At 36.9% G+C, this 19,835-nt stretch overlaps 1 protein-coding gene across 3 annotated transcripts; it reads left to right on the top strand.

Moving 5' to 3' along the window:
* The first annotated feature begins 1,894 nt into the window (after window positions 1-1,894).
* Window positions 1,895-14,711, top strand: msps (msps cytoskeleton-associated protein 5). Of its 3 annotated transcripts, none has more exons than XM_065364968.1 (34): window positions 1,895-2,149; window positions 4,455-4,551; window positions 4,625-4,818; window positions 4,883-5,089; window positions 5,172-5,343; window positions 5,472-5,819; window positions 5,886-6,080; window positions 6,159-6,339; window positions 6,428-6,540; window positions 6,614-6,809; window positions 7,056-7,368; window positions 7,453-7,674; window positions 8,010-8,193; window positions 8,261-8,686; window positions 8,771-8,933; window positions 9,027-9,190; window positions 9,272-9,442; window positions 9,520-9,630; window positions 9,711-9,863; window positions 9,969-10,172; window positions 10,261-10,396; window positions 10,482-10,675; window positions 10,755-11,053; window positions 11,490-11,642; window positions 11,918-12,028; window positions 12,108-12,297; window positions 12,447-12,575; window positions 12,677-12,861; window positions 12,953-13,118; window positions 13,211-13,387; window positions 13,483-13,608; window positions 13,696-13,846; window positions 13,948-14,186; window positions 14,279-14,711. In XM_065364968.1, exons 2-34 carry the CDS (start codon window positions 4,495-4,497, stop codon window positions 14,354-14,356), a joined length of 6,108 nt encoding a protein of 2,035 aa, XP_065221040.1. In that variant the 5' UTR covers window positions 1,895-2,149; window positions 4,455-4,494; the 3' UTR covers window positions 14,357-14,711. The 3 variants fall into 3 exon arrangements, with proteins under 3 accessions (XP_065221040.1, XP_065221038.1, XP_065221041.1); XM_065364966.1 differs by lacking the exon at window positions 1,895-2,149 and adding an exon at window positions 3,989-4,200; XM_065364969.1 differs by lacking the exons at window positions 1,895-2,149; window positions 11,490-11,642 and adding an exon at window positions 3,990-4,200.
* Window positions 14,712-19,835: the final 5,124 nt, after the last annotated feature.

Below are 19,835 nucleotides of genomic sequence, written 5' to 3'. Positions count from 1 at the left end.
CATTTTTTTCGCCATTACCATTGTTTTCATTTTAATTTTCAATATTGTAGATTTTAAAAAAATAAAAGAATCTACCGCAATAAAATAAACCAAAATCAAGCAGACGAAATTGGAAAAAAAAAATAGTGCAAACCACATTGACTGATAGCGACCGTAACCGTACGCACGCCGTAACGCGAAACAAAGCACGAATAACGAAACCGAAACTGGCAAGAACAAAACTAAAACCGTAAACCGTAACCGTTTTTATCATTACTCGACTTCGAAGACTTCTACTCAAAAGTCAGAGCTCGACTCCAGATTTTTGCCAAGGGAAATTTTTTTTTTCCTACGAACGAGGAACGAGAACAACTTTGAAATAATGTGAAAAAACTGCCAAAAATGTAACAAGTGAAGCTACTGTCTAAAAATTACTCAAAAATCGAAATTCACAAAAAAATGTTGGTGAAATATTTGCAAAATGCACAAAAAAGTGTTCCAAATTTTTTTAAATGATTTTAAAACGCTCAAAGAAGCATTAAAATTTAAAATCACTTAAAATGACCCAAAAATGAAAAACTGATAAATTTTTAATGAAAATTAGGCCCAAAATGCATTCACCTTGGTGTAAAAACACTTGCAAAGACCAAAAGTGGTGAAATGTTGGTAAAAATTGACATAAAAAAGAATGAAAAAAATATCTCAACTAGGTACTTAGATCTATACACCTAACAGTTCGCGAAAAAGCGTCAAAAGCCCGTTGAAATGATGTAAAAACATAAAAGGCAATAAAGACGTTAAAAGTACACGAAAAAATATGAAATTTAGTAAAATTTGCCGAGACTGAGTTTTTGGATTCCAATTGAAAGTAATCACTAGTATGGCAGTAGTAGTGTACTTTGCACTAGCAGTTTTCCAGTGAAACAAAACTATAAGTATTTTTTTTTGTTAGAGCAACTTCGAAAATACTTGTTGATTTTGTCACCAAAAGTTTCTCAGCTAAAAATAAAAAAACAGACCCTCTTTGTATTATTTTAAGATGAGCATATTTCTTGCCCAACTTGAATAACTTGATTGCTTCTCACACCCGAATCCTGATCACGTTTATACAGGGTGTCCAATGAGAGGTGAGCGATAAACTTTGACTACAACCGGATACCATACCACGTTAAGAAAAAATGTTATGTGAAGGTGTTGCCTGCATTTCGATTTGAAAGGGAAAATTGCATTCTTCGAAACCAGCGGTCAAAATTCATTTTTGACCTTGGTAGTAGGTAGAACATCGAAAACTAAACAAAATCACATACCTATAAAAAAAATACCTATTATGACTTTTTGCCTTACTTTGCAAATTAAAGGAGCGATGCAACGAATGAATTTCAATTTCAAAAAATAACAATTGAAAAAATTATTGTGGAAATGACGAGTACGTGTACAAATTACAAATGCTTGTTATGATCAATTTCTTTCTCATTCTGAAATTTTAAAAGATTTGAGAGCTTGAAAAGTGGTTTTACGAAAATTTTCACTAAATTGTCAATTTTAAAATTTCAAGTAGGTACTTGAAAATTGAAAAATATCAGAGTTGAAAAAAAATGATCGTAATTCGTAACAATTTTGTTCAGTTTTCGATGTTCACGCAATTTGTCCCTTCAAATTGAAAGACAGGCAACACCTTCACATACTTGACATTTTTTTAATAATGGTATCGGGTTATTGCATCCAACCAAACTAAAGTTTCGCCGACCACTCAAGTACTCACTGGATGTACGTATATTACGTAGACGTACTCCGGTACTCGTATAAATACGGAAATGCGTTTCTATAGATGGACTCTAGATTATTTTTTTCATCGTCTAGCTCGTTCTCGTACATTTCATCATTTGCCAACGTAGGTGATGAGGCTGGAACATGGATTACAGACGGTCGTCATTTAGCAATGATGCCTCATCCAGAACGCTGCGTGCAATTTTGGCAATGGCCCTACATTCCAGCGAAATGAAAAAAAAAATAATGAATACATCGAGTTCTACCGACAATTTATTTTCTCCGCGGTTTGCGTCTATTGAAATGAACGATGTGAATTATTCGCGTGACTTTCGCCATGTAGGCAATTACTTGGTGAGTTTGGACGATAAAGGATCGAATCTTTTTCTATGATATTTTCAAGGTAACCTATAAATTTTATTGATTGAAAAAAGTTCATTTAAATGCACGATAAAGTGTTGCGCATAGCGGTATTGGAAGCTTACACTTACTGGCATAATACATAGGTTTAGGTAGGTACCTACTAACTTTTTACGTAAGTTTTTCCTTAACTGCATTCTTTTGCCTCCTTAAAATTAAGAAAAACGCATTATTATTTTGTTTGGATAACCTATAAGCAGATTTCTCGTAGAAGGGTTTGAAACGTTTGGTACGCGATTATATCTATGTATTTTTCTCCGATTACTTTTTGCATTTGCAATTTACACAGTTGTCTGCGTCAAATGAGGTACCTACCTACATATATGTATGTACTTAGAAATTAAGGGGGGGGGGTCACTGATTTGCCCTTTTGAAGATTATTTCCTACCTGAAATAAAATTCAAATCATTTATTGCTGATTCAGTCGCAGCTAGGTGGGAACGAATAAAACATTGCCAATTAGATAAATCTGTCAATTAGAATTCTCAGTCCTACGCAATTGTTTTTCTTCCCATATCGATATCGGAACTAAGTAATAGTATTAAATCAAGATCTCCATATTAAGTCATCCCGACGCTAGGATGCATAATTTTGCATTTTAATTAGGTATAGCGAACGTTGCATAGCTATATTGACGCACGAATCGCACGATGATCAAGTGCCGGTTTGATATTTCATTGTTTGCTTCGTAGTCTTGATACAAAATGAATGTATTTACGAATACAAGTAAATTAATTTTAAACGAACAATTGTAATTCCATTTGTTCGTAACTCCATCAATTCATTTAAAATATGATTTCAATTTCATTGGTTACACTCGAGTAGTTTTGACGATTATTTCCGGCGTTTCAATCTTGTGATATTATTGTATAGGCACCTTTACCTACCTCGTATGAATGATTTTGGAAGCGCGACATTACATTCATAAAACAACAATTTGCAAAGTAAAGTTCAGAATTAAATTGTGTGTATCTCAGCATCGACTCAATGACATTTTCGTTTCAATACCCCTTTCATAAAAAAAGACGAGATTCAAAATTTAAATTCAAATCAATAGTTAGTCACCGCTACTGACTGTAGTCTGTAACTACTCTTACTGCTCACCAGTCACCACTCACAACTTCACAAGTCGCCATCATGCCATCAATAATTTTTGATTCATTTATAATATAATTAATTAATTATATTATGAGCATGAGCTTTTGTGATTTTGAAGTTTTAAGCATTTAAACATTTATATTACATCCAAAATCCACATTTAAAATTTTAATTTTAATGGAGGAGAGGAAGTGAACGGAAAAGTATGGTGTGGTGTACGTCTTTCTTAAGTGCTTAATTTTTATTTTTTGGGGGAAAAATTATTAATAAAAGTCGTGCTGAAAATGGTCAGAACTCAGTCAGAAGTCAAAACTCAATATGCAGGCCGGAGGGGAGTGGAGAATAAGCGAAGTGAAAAAGCAGTAAGCACGAGGTTTGTTCAATTCAATTCAATTCAATTCAATTGTTCAATGTTCAATTCAAAAGTAAAAACTTCAGATGATGATAGAAGTTCACATTCAGAAAGATGAAAGAATAATATTGAGCAGCTTGAGCTTGTCGAACGAAATTCGAAAATTCAATCAAAACAAAATCAAAACTTCAAAGTTCAAACGTTCATCAAAACAAAAATCAAAATTCAACAAATTCAAAATCAAATAATTAATAAAAAAAAAAAAATTGTACACAGATCTTGGCCAATCACCACACGTTTATGTCACGTGATTATGACGTAGTTAGCCGAATGTCAAAATCGTCATCCAGTAACATGTGTTCATATCAGCGAATGGTCGATGGAAGAGAATGGAAGGGAGGACGAAGATACTGCAGTGAATATTGATTGAATTTAAAATAACAGAAAATATTAGAATTTACTCTGCAACTTCGCATTACGCACTTGCTAGTTATTCTTTCGTGATTAAAAATTATTGCATTTATTTATATTTATCATTGGTAGTATTCTTAGTGAATTGTTGATTTATAAAATTGCAGATGGAAGTAAGTATTTTACTCGTATGTAGACCTAACTAACGCCTTCCATTGTAACGTCATTATTTCTGTTCTTGTTAATTCTTGTATTCTTGAAAATTATTGAATCGCAATTCGCATTAATATGTAATTAATCGTGTGTATGATGCAGTTAATTGTGTTATTGAAAGAAGTATTTCAAACTGTATTTCGTCGTAGTTGGTTGATCATAATGATGACATTTGTACGATTTTATTTCTAATTTATTGTTCGACTATTTTCAGGTGAATTTTTTTCTAAGGTTGTGATACATAAATTGTGATTATGGATGAAGATTCAGACTATATTAAATTACCATTAGATGAACGATGTGTTCATAAAGTGAGTCGCGAGTTGATTGTTTAACGCTAATTGTTCTCGTAACAGATTAGTCATACTCGAGTTTTTGTTGTAGTCATGGAAGGCTCGTGTTCATGGTTACGAAGAGGCGACTAAACAGTTTCGTAAAATCGCCGATGAAAAATCTCCTGAATGGAGTAAGTATTTAGGTTTGATTAAAAAATTTGTCGGCGATAGTAACGTAGCTGCTCAAGAGAAGGGCTTGGAAGCGTCGTTGGCGTACATCGAGAATGCCTTCGTTGCCGGAAAGTAAGTCGTGATTCAGATCGATTACGATGAAATAACGTAATTTACTCATCCAGTCATTTCTCAGGACTGTTAACGAAGTGATGCCGATTATCGTTACAAAATGTATCGGCGCGACGAAAGCGAAAATCAAGGATCTAGCTACCCAAATTTGCCTCATGTATATAGAAATTGAAAAACAAGAAGTCGTTTTAGAAGAACTTATGAAAGGAACGGAACACAAAAATCCAAAGATTTCTGCGGCTTGTGTTGCTGCCATTACACAAAGTTTAAAGTAATAATTGCGTATCACATTTGACGCGTAATGTCGTCGAATGAAATTAATTTAATTCTATTCGTTTCGTTTCGTTTTTCAGAGAATTCGGTAGTAAAGTTATCAACATGAAAGTATTATTGAAACGACTGCCGACGCTATTAGAAGATCGTGATAAGAATGTCAGGGATGAAAGTAAAGTTTTATCTGTCGAAATTTTCAAATGGATCGGACCTGTTCTGAAATCGCAGCTTTCTTCGTTAAAGCCAGTACAGGTTTGTGATTGTTTTCCTCTTTCTGATTATCCCTTCGGTCTTCCATTTTTCGATACAATTTTGTTTTCAAGATTATCCATCGATATGACCATGACGTGTAATCGACTTGAAAACTCGATCTGTTTCAGCTACAAGAATTGGACTCGGAATTTGAAAAGGTTAAATCGGAAAAACCTACCGTTCAACGCTACCTTCGATCTCAGCAAGCGAAACAGTTAAAATTGGCCGAAAACGCCGACGAAGACGATGAAGGCGAAGATGTACCCGATAACGACGCAGCCGAAGAAATCGATCCGATAGATTTGATTCAAGCGGTAGATATTTTATCTCAACTGCCGAAAGATTTTTACGAAAAAATCGAGGCTAAGAAATGGCAAGAGCGTAAAGAAGCTCTAGATGCTGTGGAACAGCTTCTAACGAATGCCCCTAAGCTGGAAAGTGGCGATTACGGAGATTTGGTGCGCGCTTTGAAAAAAGTACGTGTTTGAAAATATGTATTTCACGTTTATCGAGTCAGATGTGTACTTAATATAATGTTTCAGGTTATTACTAAAGATACCAACGTCATATTAGTCGGCATTGCTGCCAAATGTATGGCAATGTTGGCTAAAGGGTTAAAAAAGAAGTTCACACCGTACGCGTCCAACTGTCTAGGCTCGCTGCTGGAAAAATTCAAAGAGAAAAAACAAAACGTCGTCGTACCGTTGCGTGACGCTGTTGATGCGGTTTACGATAGCGTAAGTGGTTTCGAGTTAATGCACCTCAACGTGCGACGTACCTACGATTTCACCCACGTGCATTTCCTATTATTACAGATGACTTTGGAAAACGCCCAAGAAGATATTATAACCTCCATGGAGAGTAAAAATCCCGCCGTTAAGGCCGAAACAGTTGCATTTTTAGCCAGATGTTTTACGAAATGTACTCCTTTGATTTTAAACAAGAAATTACTTAAGGCTTTTACTACGGCGTTATTAAAAACGTTGAACGAATCCGGTAAGCTTTCTTCTTATTTTTAATTTTACTCGTTTTACTGCGGTAATTTCTTTAATGTTTGCGCGTGTGTTTTTTGTTTTGTTTTTAGATCCAATCGTTCGAGACAATTCAGCCGAAGCGATCGGTACAGCGTGGAAAGTCGTCGGCGAGAAGGTAATCTCGCCTTTCTTGAGCGACGTGGATAATTTAAAAATAACGAAGGTATGTCTATTTTCGAGCTCGTTATTCTGGAAATATAATATGTGGTTGGTAATATTCGCTACTTTTTCAACAGATCAAGGAAGCTTCAGAAAAAGCGGTAATCTTGGTGAAACCGAAAATTGTAAAGAAAGCAGAACCGCCGCCGCCCGCTGTTTCCAAGCCCACTGTGGACAGACCGAAGGCCGGCAGCGCTAATCCTAAACCGGTCAAGAGACCGGTTAACAAAACGGGAACGTTTATCAAAAAATCGTCGTCTAATACCAATCTTAGTAAGTTGAATAACTTTTCGCGTACAACAACCGGTTTATCTGTCGGACGAACTGGCCTCTAAATCGAAACACTATTACGGTCTCAAGTTCACTAGATCGAACCGAGTTGTTTATTAAAATTCGTTCGCTATCAACGATGAACGATGCGATTCAAAATCATCGCGTAGGAGAATTTTTTTTCTCGAAAATTTAATCGAATTTTTCGTACTTTTCGAAAATTAATTCTCGCGTATTTTCTTTGCCTAGGTAACAAAGCTCCAAAATCTACAAAACCCATACCCGAAAGAGAATTGACCGAAGAAGACGTAGCCGAAAAAGCGGTCGAAATTTTCCCTGATGCCGTAATATCCGGCTTATCGGACGGAAATTGGAAAACTAGATTATCTTCGGTCGAGCAATTCAGCGAAATTATCGGCACGCTGAACAGCGCCGATGTTCAAAGCCAGCTCCTCATTAAATTATTAAGCAAGAAACCGGGATTCAAAGATAATAATTTCCAGGTTTTAAAATTGAGATTAGAATGCTTGAAAATTATTTCGGAAAATTTCACTCTCACCAGGTATCTACCAGTCCTAGCCTACTTTTTCTATTCGTAACGTATACGATCGATAAGTCGAGTCTAATCGTTTGTATTGTTTCGCAGTACCGCGGCAGCTGTTTGTTTAACCGATTTAGTTTCCTTATTGGGCGATGCTAAAAATAATGGCTTGGCTACCGAGGTTTTGTTGCTATTCGCCGACAACTTGAAGCTTGATTACGTCTCAACAGAAGTATTGGAATTCGCATTTTCGCAGCAGAAAAATCCCAAGGTGCAACAAGAAGCTTTGTTATGGCTGTCAAACGCTATATTGGAATTTGGATTCATGTGAGTAGTATCGATGATCGAAACTACATACGAGTATTCGAAGGAAATTTTGTTCTAAAAGAGGCATTTTCCAAATCCTCGAAATTTCCAAATACGTTTCTGATCCCTTCGAGTTCAATTTTCATCTGCACGGTTAAAATTAGCCATAATTGAAACTCCCTCGGTCTCTTTTCACGTTACATATGCCTTTATTACGCATAATATTTACTTATATTTGTTTTTTTTAAACGCTCGCAGCTCGGAAAAAATGTGAGTGCGATAATACGTAATTTGGCAACGAAAGGAATCCGTCTTAATTCTCTTAATTAACGTTTTCTTTTTCATTTTAATCGCAGAATTCAACCGAAATCGTTGATGGATAACGTGAAGAAAGCTGTTGCGGCGTCCAATCCGAACGTACGCAGCGCTGTCATAACATTACTCGGCACAATGTACTTATATATGGGTCCTCAATTAGGTCTGTTCTTCGAGAATGAAAAACCCGCGCTGCTACAACAAATCAACGCCGAATTCGAAAAAGTACGTATACTACCGATGCGATTAACTTTAAAATTTTACTGTCATTTAAAAAAAATTCCTATTTTAGCACGAAGGAGAAAAGCCACCGAGTCCGAAACGTGGTAAATTGAAGGGCCACTCGAACGGCACCGAAGACGAAACATTCGCCGAAGAAGCTCCTCAAATTCCAAACATTCAAGACATGGTTCCTCGCGTCGATATCTCATCTAAAATCACTCATTCGCTGGTGAACGAGTTGAAAGACAAAGATTGGAAAGTACGAACCGAAGCCATCAATAAATTACAAGAGATCATCTCCGAAGCTAGATTCATTACGAGTAATCTCGGCGAAGCGGTTCCGGCCATCGCCGAAAGACTGACTGATTCGAACGGTAGACTGGCGGCTACTACTGTCACACTTTGCGAGTCTATCGCGGTCGCTATGGGATCCTCTTGTAAACCGTACGTTCGAGAATTCTTCCCAGGATTTTTACAAGGATTAGGTGATAATAAAGTTAGTATCGACGATCTGCGATAATTCGAATTGTTCGTTGCGTAAGATGTTGATTTACTATTATTTACGAATATAATTTGACAGAATTACTTGCGAGCCGCGGCGATTAAATGCATCAATACGTGGGGCGACACGTGCGGCTATCTGCCATTTTTCGAAGGCGAAATGATCGCCTCAGCGTTGAAATCCGGATCGCCCACGTTACGTTGCGAATTATGGGCTTGGTTAGCCGAAAAGTTACCAAATTGTAAGTCGAATACTTGAAATATCATCGGCGATTGTTACGATTACGTAAATTTGAAACAAATTACATTTTATTATTTGTCGTCGAATTTCGCAGTGAAACAAGTTCCAAAAGACGAATTACTGGCTTGTCTCTCGTTCCTGTACAATAATCTGGAGGATCGTAACTCGGACGTACGTAAAAACGCCAACGAAGCTGTGTTCGGTTTCATGATCCATCTGGGTTATCCGTGCATGTTCCAAGCGTGCGAAAAACTCAAAGTACGTATTTTTAAATCGCGCTGAACCAATTCGTATTTTTAAACGGAAACTGTATTTGTTATTTTTTTTTTGCTCCTATAGCCTGTGTCTGTGCACGTGGTGAAAAATCTGCTGGATAAAGCTCGCGGTAATTTACCAGATATTCCCACACCGGCCCCTAAAGCTTCGAAACAACCTGCTTCTAAACCGGCCAGTGCTGGCGCATCTCAGAATAGCTCGGCTAAGGCGAGAACGGTTATAGCTGCTTCGAAAGTGAGCTCGGTTTCGAGTAGTTCTTCTCTGTTTTGTTGGTTCGAATTTGCTAGATGATTTTTTTTTGTCAATTTCAGGGCAGTGCTACTGTTACCAGGAAGAAGAAAGAAGAAGAGGTTGATTCTACGCCTTTACTCAAAGTGAATAATTTGAAAATGCAACGTACTCTAGATGAGAACAAACTAAAGGTGAGTTGCTCCATTCGTGAATGTTTCTAGTTGATTACTCGTATAGGATGAAGTATAAATTGATTGGAATTACGTTGTAGGTTTTAAAATGGAACTTTACGACACCGAGAGAAGAATTCATCGAACAGTTGAAAGATCAGATGAACACAGCCGGCGTTAATAAGTTACTCGTCACGAATATGTTTCATCCCGATTTCAAATTCCATCTGAAGGCACTCGATGCTTTATACGAAGTTGGTATTTTTTTTTTCGTCGTGATATTTTCATTCGAAAAATCAGCAAATTTAGATTACAGTCGAACACGACCCTCTTTTCTAATTGTGGAATCTGAATTTCAGGATGCCTCTGTTAACACGCCAGCTCTAATGAGTAATCTTGATTTAATACTGAAATGGTTGACGATTCGATTCTTCGACACGAATCCATCGGTTTTACTAAAAGGTTTGGAATTCTTACAATTAGTCTTCAGGCTATTGGCTGAAGAAGGATACAACATGGCCGAAGCAGAAGCTGCTAGTTTCTTACCATATTTAGTTCTCAAGGTAGTAATCGATGTTGTATTATTCGAGTTGAAATTATTTTGCAATTTTTTTATCGAATTTTTTCCTTTCTTGTTTTTTTTTTTTTTAGGCCGGAGACCCTAAAGATACGGTTAGAAATAACGTTAAAGATATATTCGACGCGATCGGTTCCGTGTATCCGATCAGTAAACTATTCACATACGTCATGGATGGCATTAAATCGAAAAACGCGCGTCAAAGAACAGGTAATCGAAATAAAAAGGAAACCACGGTACGAATAAGTTTTTCGAATCGATTTCTAACTCGCCGTTGCGTTATTTTTTCCGACAGGCTGCCTGGAACAATTGAGTAAAATGATCGAAAATTACGGTTTATCGGTTTGTCAACCTACTCCGGCTGCGGCTCTGAAAGAAATAGCGAAACAGATCAGCGATAGAGATAACTCGGTGCGTAACGCTGCGCTGAATTGCGTAATAGCAGCGTACTTCATTGTGGGCGATAAAGTCAGAAATATGATCGGACAAGTAAGACACCCCCAACATCGAATAGTTGGTAAACCGCATTTCTAAACAATCTTCATCTGACATTACCGTTTCTGTGCAGATATCAGATAAGGATATGTCGCTGCTAGAAGAGCGTATCAAACGTGCCTCGAGAACACGTCCCAATATACCGGTTGCTACGGTCAAACCGACGCAGATATCGCCGATGAAACGTGCCTCGCAATACGAACCGCAGCCTGTTCATCAGATCAATACGGCTACCTACGATTCGCACAGCGATGAAGAGATGCCAGCTGATGAAGACATGGATACGTACAGAGACGACGACGACGACGACGAATCGGAAGAAACGCCGCCGGCCCAAGTGTCACCGCCTCAGCCGCCAATTATACAGCCACGGTACTTAATTTTTTAGTCTCGATGATAATGCTTCGGTTACCTAGTTATGTGGTGACGCAGCTTTGAGCTTTTATATTTTTATATCGATCGATCGAAGTAGTTTTTTTGCTACCTATTTTATTACCTACCGGTGGTATTTTTTCCACCGTTTGTACATATACTTACAAGTAATATTCCGCTCTTTTACGGAGAGTATTTTTTGAGATTGCTTGAGTAGCATTGCGCCAGTAGTATAGCGAACGCATCTTTTCAACCGAATTTTCCTTTTCAATAATAGAGAAATACGTACGAATTACGAATATCGTTTTATAGAAGTTGGTTTTGAATTGGCAGTATTTATATTTCATCGTACATCGTGTCTTTCTTCTTTTTGCTACATGATTTTTGTACTGAACTGGCTTTTTAAAATCTGCTTACATTCCGCTTTTACTAACAGTAAACAATTTAGCTTGGAATTAGAACGCGCTGAAGATATAGCTCTGATCGAAGAAAATTCCAACACTACCTGGACTCACTCGCCATGTTTATCCGAAGAGTTGCCCGATGTGTTTTCAGATACGAAGTTTTATAACGTCACAGTAATCAATCGGTATAAAATATTGTTTTTTTTTACGGCGTACCATTTCACGGTTAGATTATTACCTCGACGAAGCGATCAGAAGCAAGAAGAATGTGTAAATATAAAATATAAGGCTGTTGAATGGCAGACATGCATGGGTTATATTCACTTGCTTCTATAAAAGCTTTGCATTTGCGCGCATCGTAGAAAAACACCTTTTTTTTTTCTTTCTAAGATAGAACTATTCGCGGTAATTCTTCTGTACGATTACGTTGATTCAATATTGTTAAAAATTAATATTGCAGGGTCAAACGGTTCGGTTTAGACAATCAAGTAATCGAGGCCTTGGAAGCTCAAGCTATTAATCATCCGAAACCCAATTTATACGAATACGATAGTAATTATTTTCAAGAACCGTAAGTTTATCGTTTTATCGTTGTATTTTTCATAGTTTTTTTTTCGAATTATACAGTTTTTTTCTTTTTCTTTTTTCAGAGTGTTACCAATGAGGCAAATCGTTAGTCCTTCGTATTCGTGTAATACGCAAACCATCACTAGAATTCGTACTTCGCCCAGTAAACCAAACAGTTTAGAAGCTTGGATAACGACGATAGGATCGAGTGATTTAACCGATGTTTTAAAAGCCATCGATGAAGTAGAACCTACGCTTACGTCAGAAGAAAAGGTACGTTCGAAGATCTTATTTCAATTGGAAACGATAGCGGATCCGGATATCCTAAAACTTCCGCAGTGAAAATTATTGACATTTTGTGAAATTCTTCGTACCTACATTAATGCTTCGTCGAAACTAATAATGGTTTGATTTATTCGCAGAGAAAGGAGCTTAATGGTCTAGAAGGATTACTGATTTCGCAAATTGTTTCTCAGTTGAGCAGTTTGAGCACATTGAATGACCCCGAAGTGACTAGGTGCTACAAGGCGCTATTTTCCCTGTTGATAAAGGTGAATTGAGCTTACTTACTCGTGTTTTTCAATTATCTGTCATGTCGGCGTATCTGAATCTGTACTTTATTGGGTTTTTTATATCTCTCTCTCGGTTTTAGATATTTTCATCGAGTTACGCGGAAAAAGTCGGCGAATCTAACCTACAACAGTTGTTAATGTTATTGATCGAATTGCTGATTGAGAAAAGACTGGAAAAAGCGGAAAGCTCGACCGTTTTTCAAAAAGCTGTTAATAATTTAGTACTTAGAATATTGGAGAAATCAGATCACACCGCAGTTATTTGGTTAGTAGGTTTTCAGTTGTTCATTTAACCCTAGCTGAATGCGATTAATATTCTTACTAACGCGTTATTCGTATTCGTTTTCGAATTACAGTGCCTTATTAAGATTGTTATACGATTCGGTGTCTTCTTCGAATACCAATCAACATTATCAAGAATTAATCATGAAATGTACCTGGAAAACGTTGAAATACATACCGGAATGGGACACCGAATTAGAATACGATAAGATTTTAATCGAAGTTCACCGATTTTTAAATGTGAGTTGGATTTACCTTTAATTTCTACCCTATACGCTGTACGCTATACGAAAGACGTCGAGCTTGATTCGTATAATTTTTCGCCCTTCTAGGACTTCCCGTCGACTTGGTGGAAAAAACAACAAAATGATACGCCTTTAAGAACGTATAAAACCATAGTTCACGCCATGGTCCAAACCAGAGGTATCGAAGTATTGAGTGTGATTAGTATTATTCCGGGTGTTACTCAACAGAGTGAACTTTTGCATTACGTTAATAAGTTATTAAGGGTGAGTGTTGACGATAATCATCTACTACCTATACCGAGTATGTTTACAATCGATACGCTTAATTACGTATTTTTATTTTTTTAAAAACCCATCAGCACATGAAATTAGATGAAAAGAAAGACGACATTCCCGATAAAACGAGGTATCACATACCGAGAGGTTTACACGAAGAATTGACGCAAATTTTGAAAAAAATTGGCGATCAGAATGAAACGCAACAGGTACCTACTACGACGAGTACATCCACATTGACATTGTATTCGAAGAATCAGCACAATCCGTAATATTCGTTTCTCTCTTTTATTCAGGGTTTAAGAATGCTTTACGAATTTAAGAAAAATCATCCCGAAATCAATATCAACAGCATTTTGGGTAAAACGTCGAAATTTTTCCAACAATACGTTACTCGAGGATTAGATTCGATTCAAGCTGAAAAAGAAGGCGATTTGTGCAATAATGGTTGGTACTCGTATTTGTATTTTCAATTTTGTTGTTCTCGATGCGCCGTCGAGTCGAATAGTCTATATTCATTTTCATTTCACGTACGTACCATTCGATAGGTTTGAAGACATCCGACGATAACGATAACGAAAACCCTTTCACCGTCAGCGGAATAGAAAAGGGAGCCGGAGAAAGCGTAGAAGCGCAAAACTACGCTCATAAATTGAAATTATATCAAATGCAAGTTGGCTGGGATCAGCAAAAGAAACCCGGCTCGGCTCCGTCCGTTAACGCGGAACAATCTTCGAATCTAATTCCAACCCTGAGAATAATGTCACCTCCGCAGAGATTATTCAGGGTACGTATTCTAGAATCTAGATATACGCGTGAGTTGCAGCATCTTCTAACCGTATTAACGACTTTTGTTTTTGTTTATTTTCTTCTTCGAAGGATGCCGACGGTGATGGTACAACGTCGCTGGAACAATTACAACGAAAACTCTCCGAAATCAGAACGGGAAAAGTGTGAATGGTTTTACTTTCCAGTATCTAACTCATATCATTATTATTCCTTCATATTTTTTTTTCTCGTTCCTTGTAAATTAAGTAAACAATTAAGTGTCGAGTGTATTTACCTAAATTTTTATCACTAGGGATGCCTGTGCCTGTAGTGGAAATTTTTTCGTGTTTCATGAATAATCGTGTATTATAAGTTATTTGTGCGTGTGTATGTGTGTATTTTTATTGTTATTTTACGTTCCCCTTTCCCCATGAATTTAATTACTATTGTTAGCCTTCAATTTTATCTAACAGATTAATTTTTATAAAATTCTAAAAGAAATAGTTTTTGTAGCTAAAATCAAATATACTTTTTTATACGCCTAGTTTTTTGTTTTGGTTTTTAATAAGGCGATCTAATTATTTGAAGTTTCAAGTTTGAAAATGCGATATTCAGTGAAATAAATAGCGTATTTGTAATCAGCGATGCTCAATTAGTGATAAACAAACACTCGTACACCCCCAATTTTGTGCTTTAATTTAGGTACTAAGGTACTTCTGATTGAAATTTGCACGGATCAAAGGCAAATTTAGCGTACGAACAGTCAATAATCGCTAATTCAGCATAGCTGATCACGTCAAACTCGTTTATGTGGATCAATCGAGCTTTTTTGGACCTAAAAGTTCAACTTTTTTGAAAAAAAGCTTCATTTTTGGGAAAACTTTGAGCTTTTTGGCAGAACTAACGCCAGAAACGAATTCTCCATACCCAAAAACCCCCCCCTATTCGTACTGTTCGTACAGCCTAAAAAGCTCTCTAAAGCTCGCAAAATTGATTCAAAAGTTCAAGTATTAGGAGTATCGAACCTCCTAATATCCTATTTTCTCCTAATGAAATTGGTCTCATTTTCAATCTTTTATTACCAAAAATGGTCAAAATTGAAAAATTTCTGTTTTTTCAAAATTGAGCTTTGTGACCAAATGATAGTCAATTACAGTGTACGAATAGTCGATGATCACTAATTCAGCATCACTGATCACGTCAAGCTCGTTAATTCAAGTCAATCGAGCTTTTTTGTTCCTGAAAGTTCAACTTTTATGAAAAAAAGCTTCAATTCAAAGGAAACTTCCAACTTTTTCAAAGAACCAACACCGGAAACGAATTCTCCGTACCCGAAAACCCCCCTATTCGTACTGTTCGTACAGCCTAAAAAGTTCTCTAAAGCTCGCAAAATTGATTTAAAAGTTCGAGTATTAGGAGTATCGAACCTCCTAATATTCTATATTCTCCTAATGAAATTGGTCTCATTTTGCATCTTTTATAGTCGAAAATGATAAAAATTGGAAAAATTGTGTTTTTTCAAAATTAGAGCTTTCTGGCCAAATGAACGTCAATTGGGGTTTACGAATAGCCGATTACCACTAATTCGGCATCACTGATCACGTCAAGCTCGTTTATTTTAGTCGAACGAGCTATCTTCTATGCGAAAGCTCAACTTTTATGAAAAAAAGCTCCGTTTCAGAGGGAACTTTGAGCTTTTTCAAAGAACCAACACCGGAAACGAATTCGCCGTACCCAAAAAACCCCCCACTCGTACTGTTCGTACAGCCCAAAAAGCTCTCTAAAGCTCGCAAAATCGATTCGAAAGTTCGAGTATTAGGAGCATCGAACCTCCTAATACTCTATATTATAGACACTGGAACTACAAGATGAACAACTGGTGGGCACAGACGTTAGGGGATCCGGTAAAAAGTTATTTCATTCCTCTTACCGCGCCAACACCCGCGTCGTCCATTAGGGAAACGACGATCAGCGCCTCTAGCGAGTAAACCACTGAAACTATTACTTCCCCTTGCCGCGCCAACACCCGCATCGTCTAGTAGCCGCCAGTTGGAAAACGACGATCAGCGCTTCTACAGGTACCGTTTGGAAAAACTTTTCACGAAATTTTACGTGATTCCCCTTACCGCTGTGACCTGCAGTTGTTCATCTTGTAGTTCCAGTGTCTATACTCTATATTCTCCTAATGAAATTGGTCTCATTTAGCATCTTTTATAGTCGAAAATGATAAAAATTTGAAAAATTGTGTTTTTTCAAAGTTGAGCTTTTTGGACGAATGAAAGCGAAATAGCTTGTACGAATAGTCGATTATCACCAATTCAGCATCGCTGATCATGTCAAGCTCGTTTAATTTAATCGATCGAGCTTTTTTGTACCTGAAAGTTCAACTTTCGTGAAAAAATCTTCGTTTCAGAGGAAACTTTGAACTTTTTGGCACAACTAACGCCAGAAACGAATTCGCCGTACCCAAAAACCCCCCTATTCGTCCAGTTCGTACAGCTTAAAAAGCTCTATAAAGCTTGAAAAATTGATTCAAAAGTTCAATAATTAGGAGTATCGAACCTCCTAATACTCTATATTCTCCTAATGAAATTGGTCTCATTTAGCATCTTTTATTACCAAAAATGGTCAAAATTGAAAATTTTCTGTTTTTTCAAAATTGAGCTTTGTGACCAAATGATAGTCAATTACAGTGTACGAATAGTCGATTATTACCAATTGAGCATCGCTGATCACGTCAATCTCGTTGGTTTCAGTCGATCGAGCTTTTTTATACCTGAAAGTTCGACTTTTATGAAAAAAGCTTCATTTCACAGGGAACTTTGAGCTTTTTGGAAGAACCAACACCGGAAACGAATTCGCCGACCCCAAAAACCCCCCTATTCGTCCAGTTCGTACAGCTTAAAAAGCTCTCTAAAGCTCGCAAAAGTGATTCAAAAGTTCAAGTATTAGGAGTATCGAACCTCCTAATATTCTATATTCTCCTAATGAAATTGGTCTCATTTAACATCTTTTATACTCGAAAATGATGAAAATTTGAAAAATTGTGTTTTTCCAAAATTGAGCTTTTTGACAGAATGAAAGCGAAATAGCGTGTACGAATAGTCGATTATCAGTATTATCACTAAATAAGCAACGCTGATCACGTCAAACTCGATAGTTTCGACCCATGGAGCTTTTTTGCACCTGAAAGCTCAACTTTTATGAAAAAAAGCTTCATTTAAGAGGAAACTTTGAGCTTTTTTCAAGAACCAACACCGGAAACGAATTCGCCGTACCCAAAAACCCCCCTATTCGTGCACTTCGTACAGCCTAAAAAGCTCTCTAAAGCTCGCAAAATCGATTCGAAAGTTCGAGCATTAGGAGCATCGAACCTCTTAATATCCTATATTCTCCTAATGAAATTGGTCTCATTTAGCATTTTTTGTACTCGAAAATGATAAAAATTGGAAAATTTGTACTTTTTCAAAATTGAGCTTTTTGGTCAATTTAAGGTCAATTAGGGTGTACGAATAGTCGATTGTCACTAATTCGGCATCGCTGATCACGTTAATCACGTTTATTTTAATCGATCGAGCTTTTTTCAACCTGAAAGTTCAAATTTTCTGAAAAAAAGCTTCATTTTGGAGGGAACTTCGAGCTTTTTGCAAGAACCAACACCGGATACGAGTTCGCCGTACCCAAAAACCCCCCTATTCGTCTAGTTCGTACACCCTCAAAAGCTCTCTAAAGCTCGTAAAATTGATTCAAAAGTTCAATTATTAGGAGTATCGAACCTCCTAATACTCTATTTATTCTCCTAATGAAATTGGTCTCATTTAGCATTTTTTGTACTCGAAAATGATAAAAATTGGAAAATCTGTACTTTTTCAAAATGGAACTTTTTGGTCGAATGAAAGTCAATCAGGGTGTACGAATAGTCGATTATCACTAATTCAGCATCGCTGATCACGTCAAGCTCGTTTATTTCAATCGATCGAGCTTTTCTCTACCTGAAAGTTGAGCTTTTATGAAAAAAAACTTTATTTAAAAGGAAACTTTGAGCTTTTTGCAAGAACCAACACCGGAAACGAATTCGCCGTATCCAAAAACCCCCCTATTCGTACACTACGTACAGCCTAAAAAGCTCTCTAAAGCTCGAAAAATTGATTCGAAAGTTCAAATATTAGGAGTATCGAACCTCCTAATATTCTATATTCTCCTAATGAAATTTGTCTCATTCAGTATCTATTATTACCAAAAATGGTAAAAATTGAGAAATTTCTGTTTTTTCAAATTTGAGCTTTTTGGCCAAATGAACGTCAATTAGGGTGTACGAATAGTCGATTATTACTAATTGAGCATCGCTGATCACGTCAAGCTTATTGATTTTAGTCGATCGAGCATTCTTCTTACTGAAAGCTCAACTTTTATGAAAAAAAGCTTCATTTCACGCGTAACTTTGAGCTGTTTGCAAAAACCGACACAGGAAACGAATTCGCCGTACCCAAAAACCCCCCTATTCGTCCAGTTTGTACAGCCTAACAAGCTCTCTAAAGCTCGCAAAATTGATTCAAAAGTTCAAAGTTTACGATGCAGCGCTGCAGGCGGTGATAATGAGAAGTTCTTTTGTGCACCTGATTTTTGGATATAGAAAGATGTATTTATAGTATTTTTGACGATTACAAAAGAAGTTCTATTTTCTGCCGCCTGAAGCGCTGCATCATTTTTTCCAAAATTGGTTGTCCTCAAAATTGAGCTTTTTAGCCGAATGAAAATGAAATACGAGTGTACGAATAGTTGATTACCACTAATTCGGCATCGCTGATCACGTCAAGCTCGTTTATTTTAGTCGATCGAGCTTTTTAGTACCTGATAGTTCTATTTTTTCGAAAAAAACTTCGTTTCAGAGGGAACTTTGAGCTTTTTTATAGAACCAACACCGGAAACGGATTCTCCGCCTGCAAAACTCCCCCATTCGTACAGTTCGTACAGCCTAAAAAGCTCTCTAACTAAAGCTCGCGAAATTGATTCAAAAGTTCAAGTATTAGGAGTATCGAACCTCCTAATACTCTATATTCTCCCAATTAATTAGTCTCACTTAGCATCAAATAATATGTAGGTACTCGAAAATGACTTTAAATTAGTGAATATCAACTTTTACAAAATTGAGCTTTTTGCACGAATAAAAGGCAAATAGGGTGTTCAAGGGGTCGATTATTACTAATTAGGCATCGCTGATTACGTTAAGCTCGTTTGTTTCATTCGATTGAGCTTCTTTGTACTTGTAAGTTAAACTTTTTTGTGAAAAGTGCCGTTTTCTGGAAAACTTTGAGCTTTTGGGCGAAACCAACGCTGGAAAACCCATAGAACGACAGTTCGTTCATCGTAAAAAGCTCCCTAAAGCTCGAAAAATAATTCAATTCTCTTACTGATGGTGGAAGGCCGGGTGGAGGGGAGAATTTGAAATTTAACCAATATATGTACCTACCTATACTCGTATACCGTATCGAGATCCTGGAGAGTGGGGAACTTAAAATGATTTCACATGAGGGCGTAATATTATGTCGATTATTACAGTTTCAATATCGTTGTAAGCATTTCCCAACAGGAGCTTGAGATGAGGTCAATGTCATTGAAGTGATGAGGAGAGAAGTTCAAATTTCACTGATACAGGACAGGAGTGTGA

This window comes from Planococcus citri, chromosome 4 (genome assembly GCF_950023065.1).
Source record: "Planococcus citri chromosome 4, ihPlaCitr1.1, whole genome shotgun sequence".
NCBI lineage: Eukaryota > Metazoa > Arthropoda > Insecta > Hemiptera > Pseudococcidae > Planococcus > Planococcus citri.
Note: the sequence above shows the minus strand (reverse complement) of the source record. Positions and strands in the feature narration are given on the sequence as shown.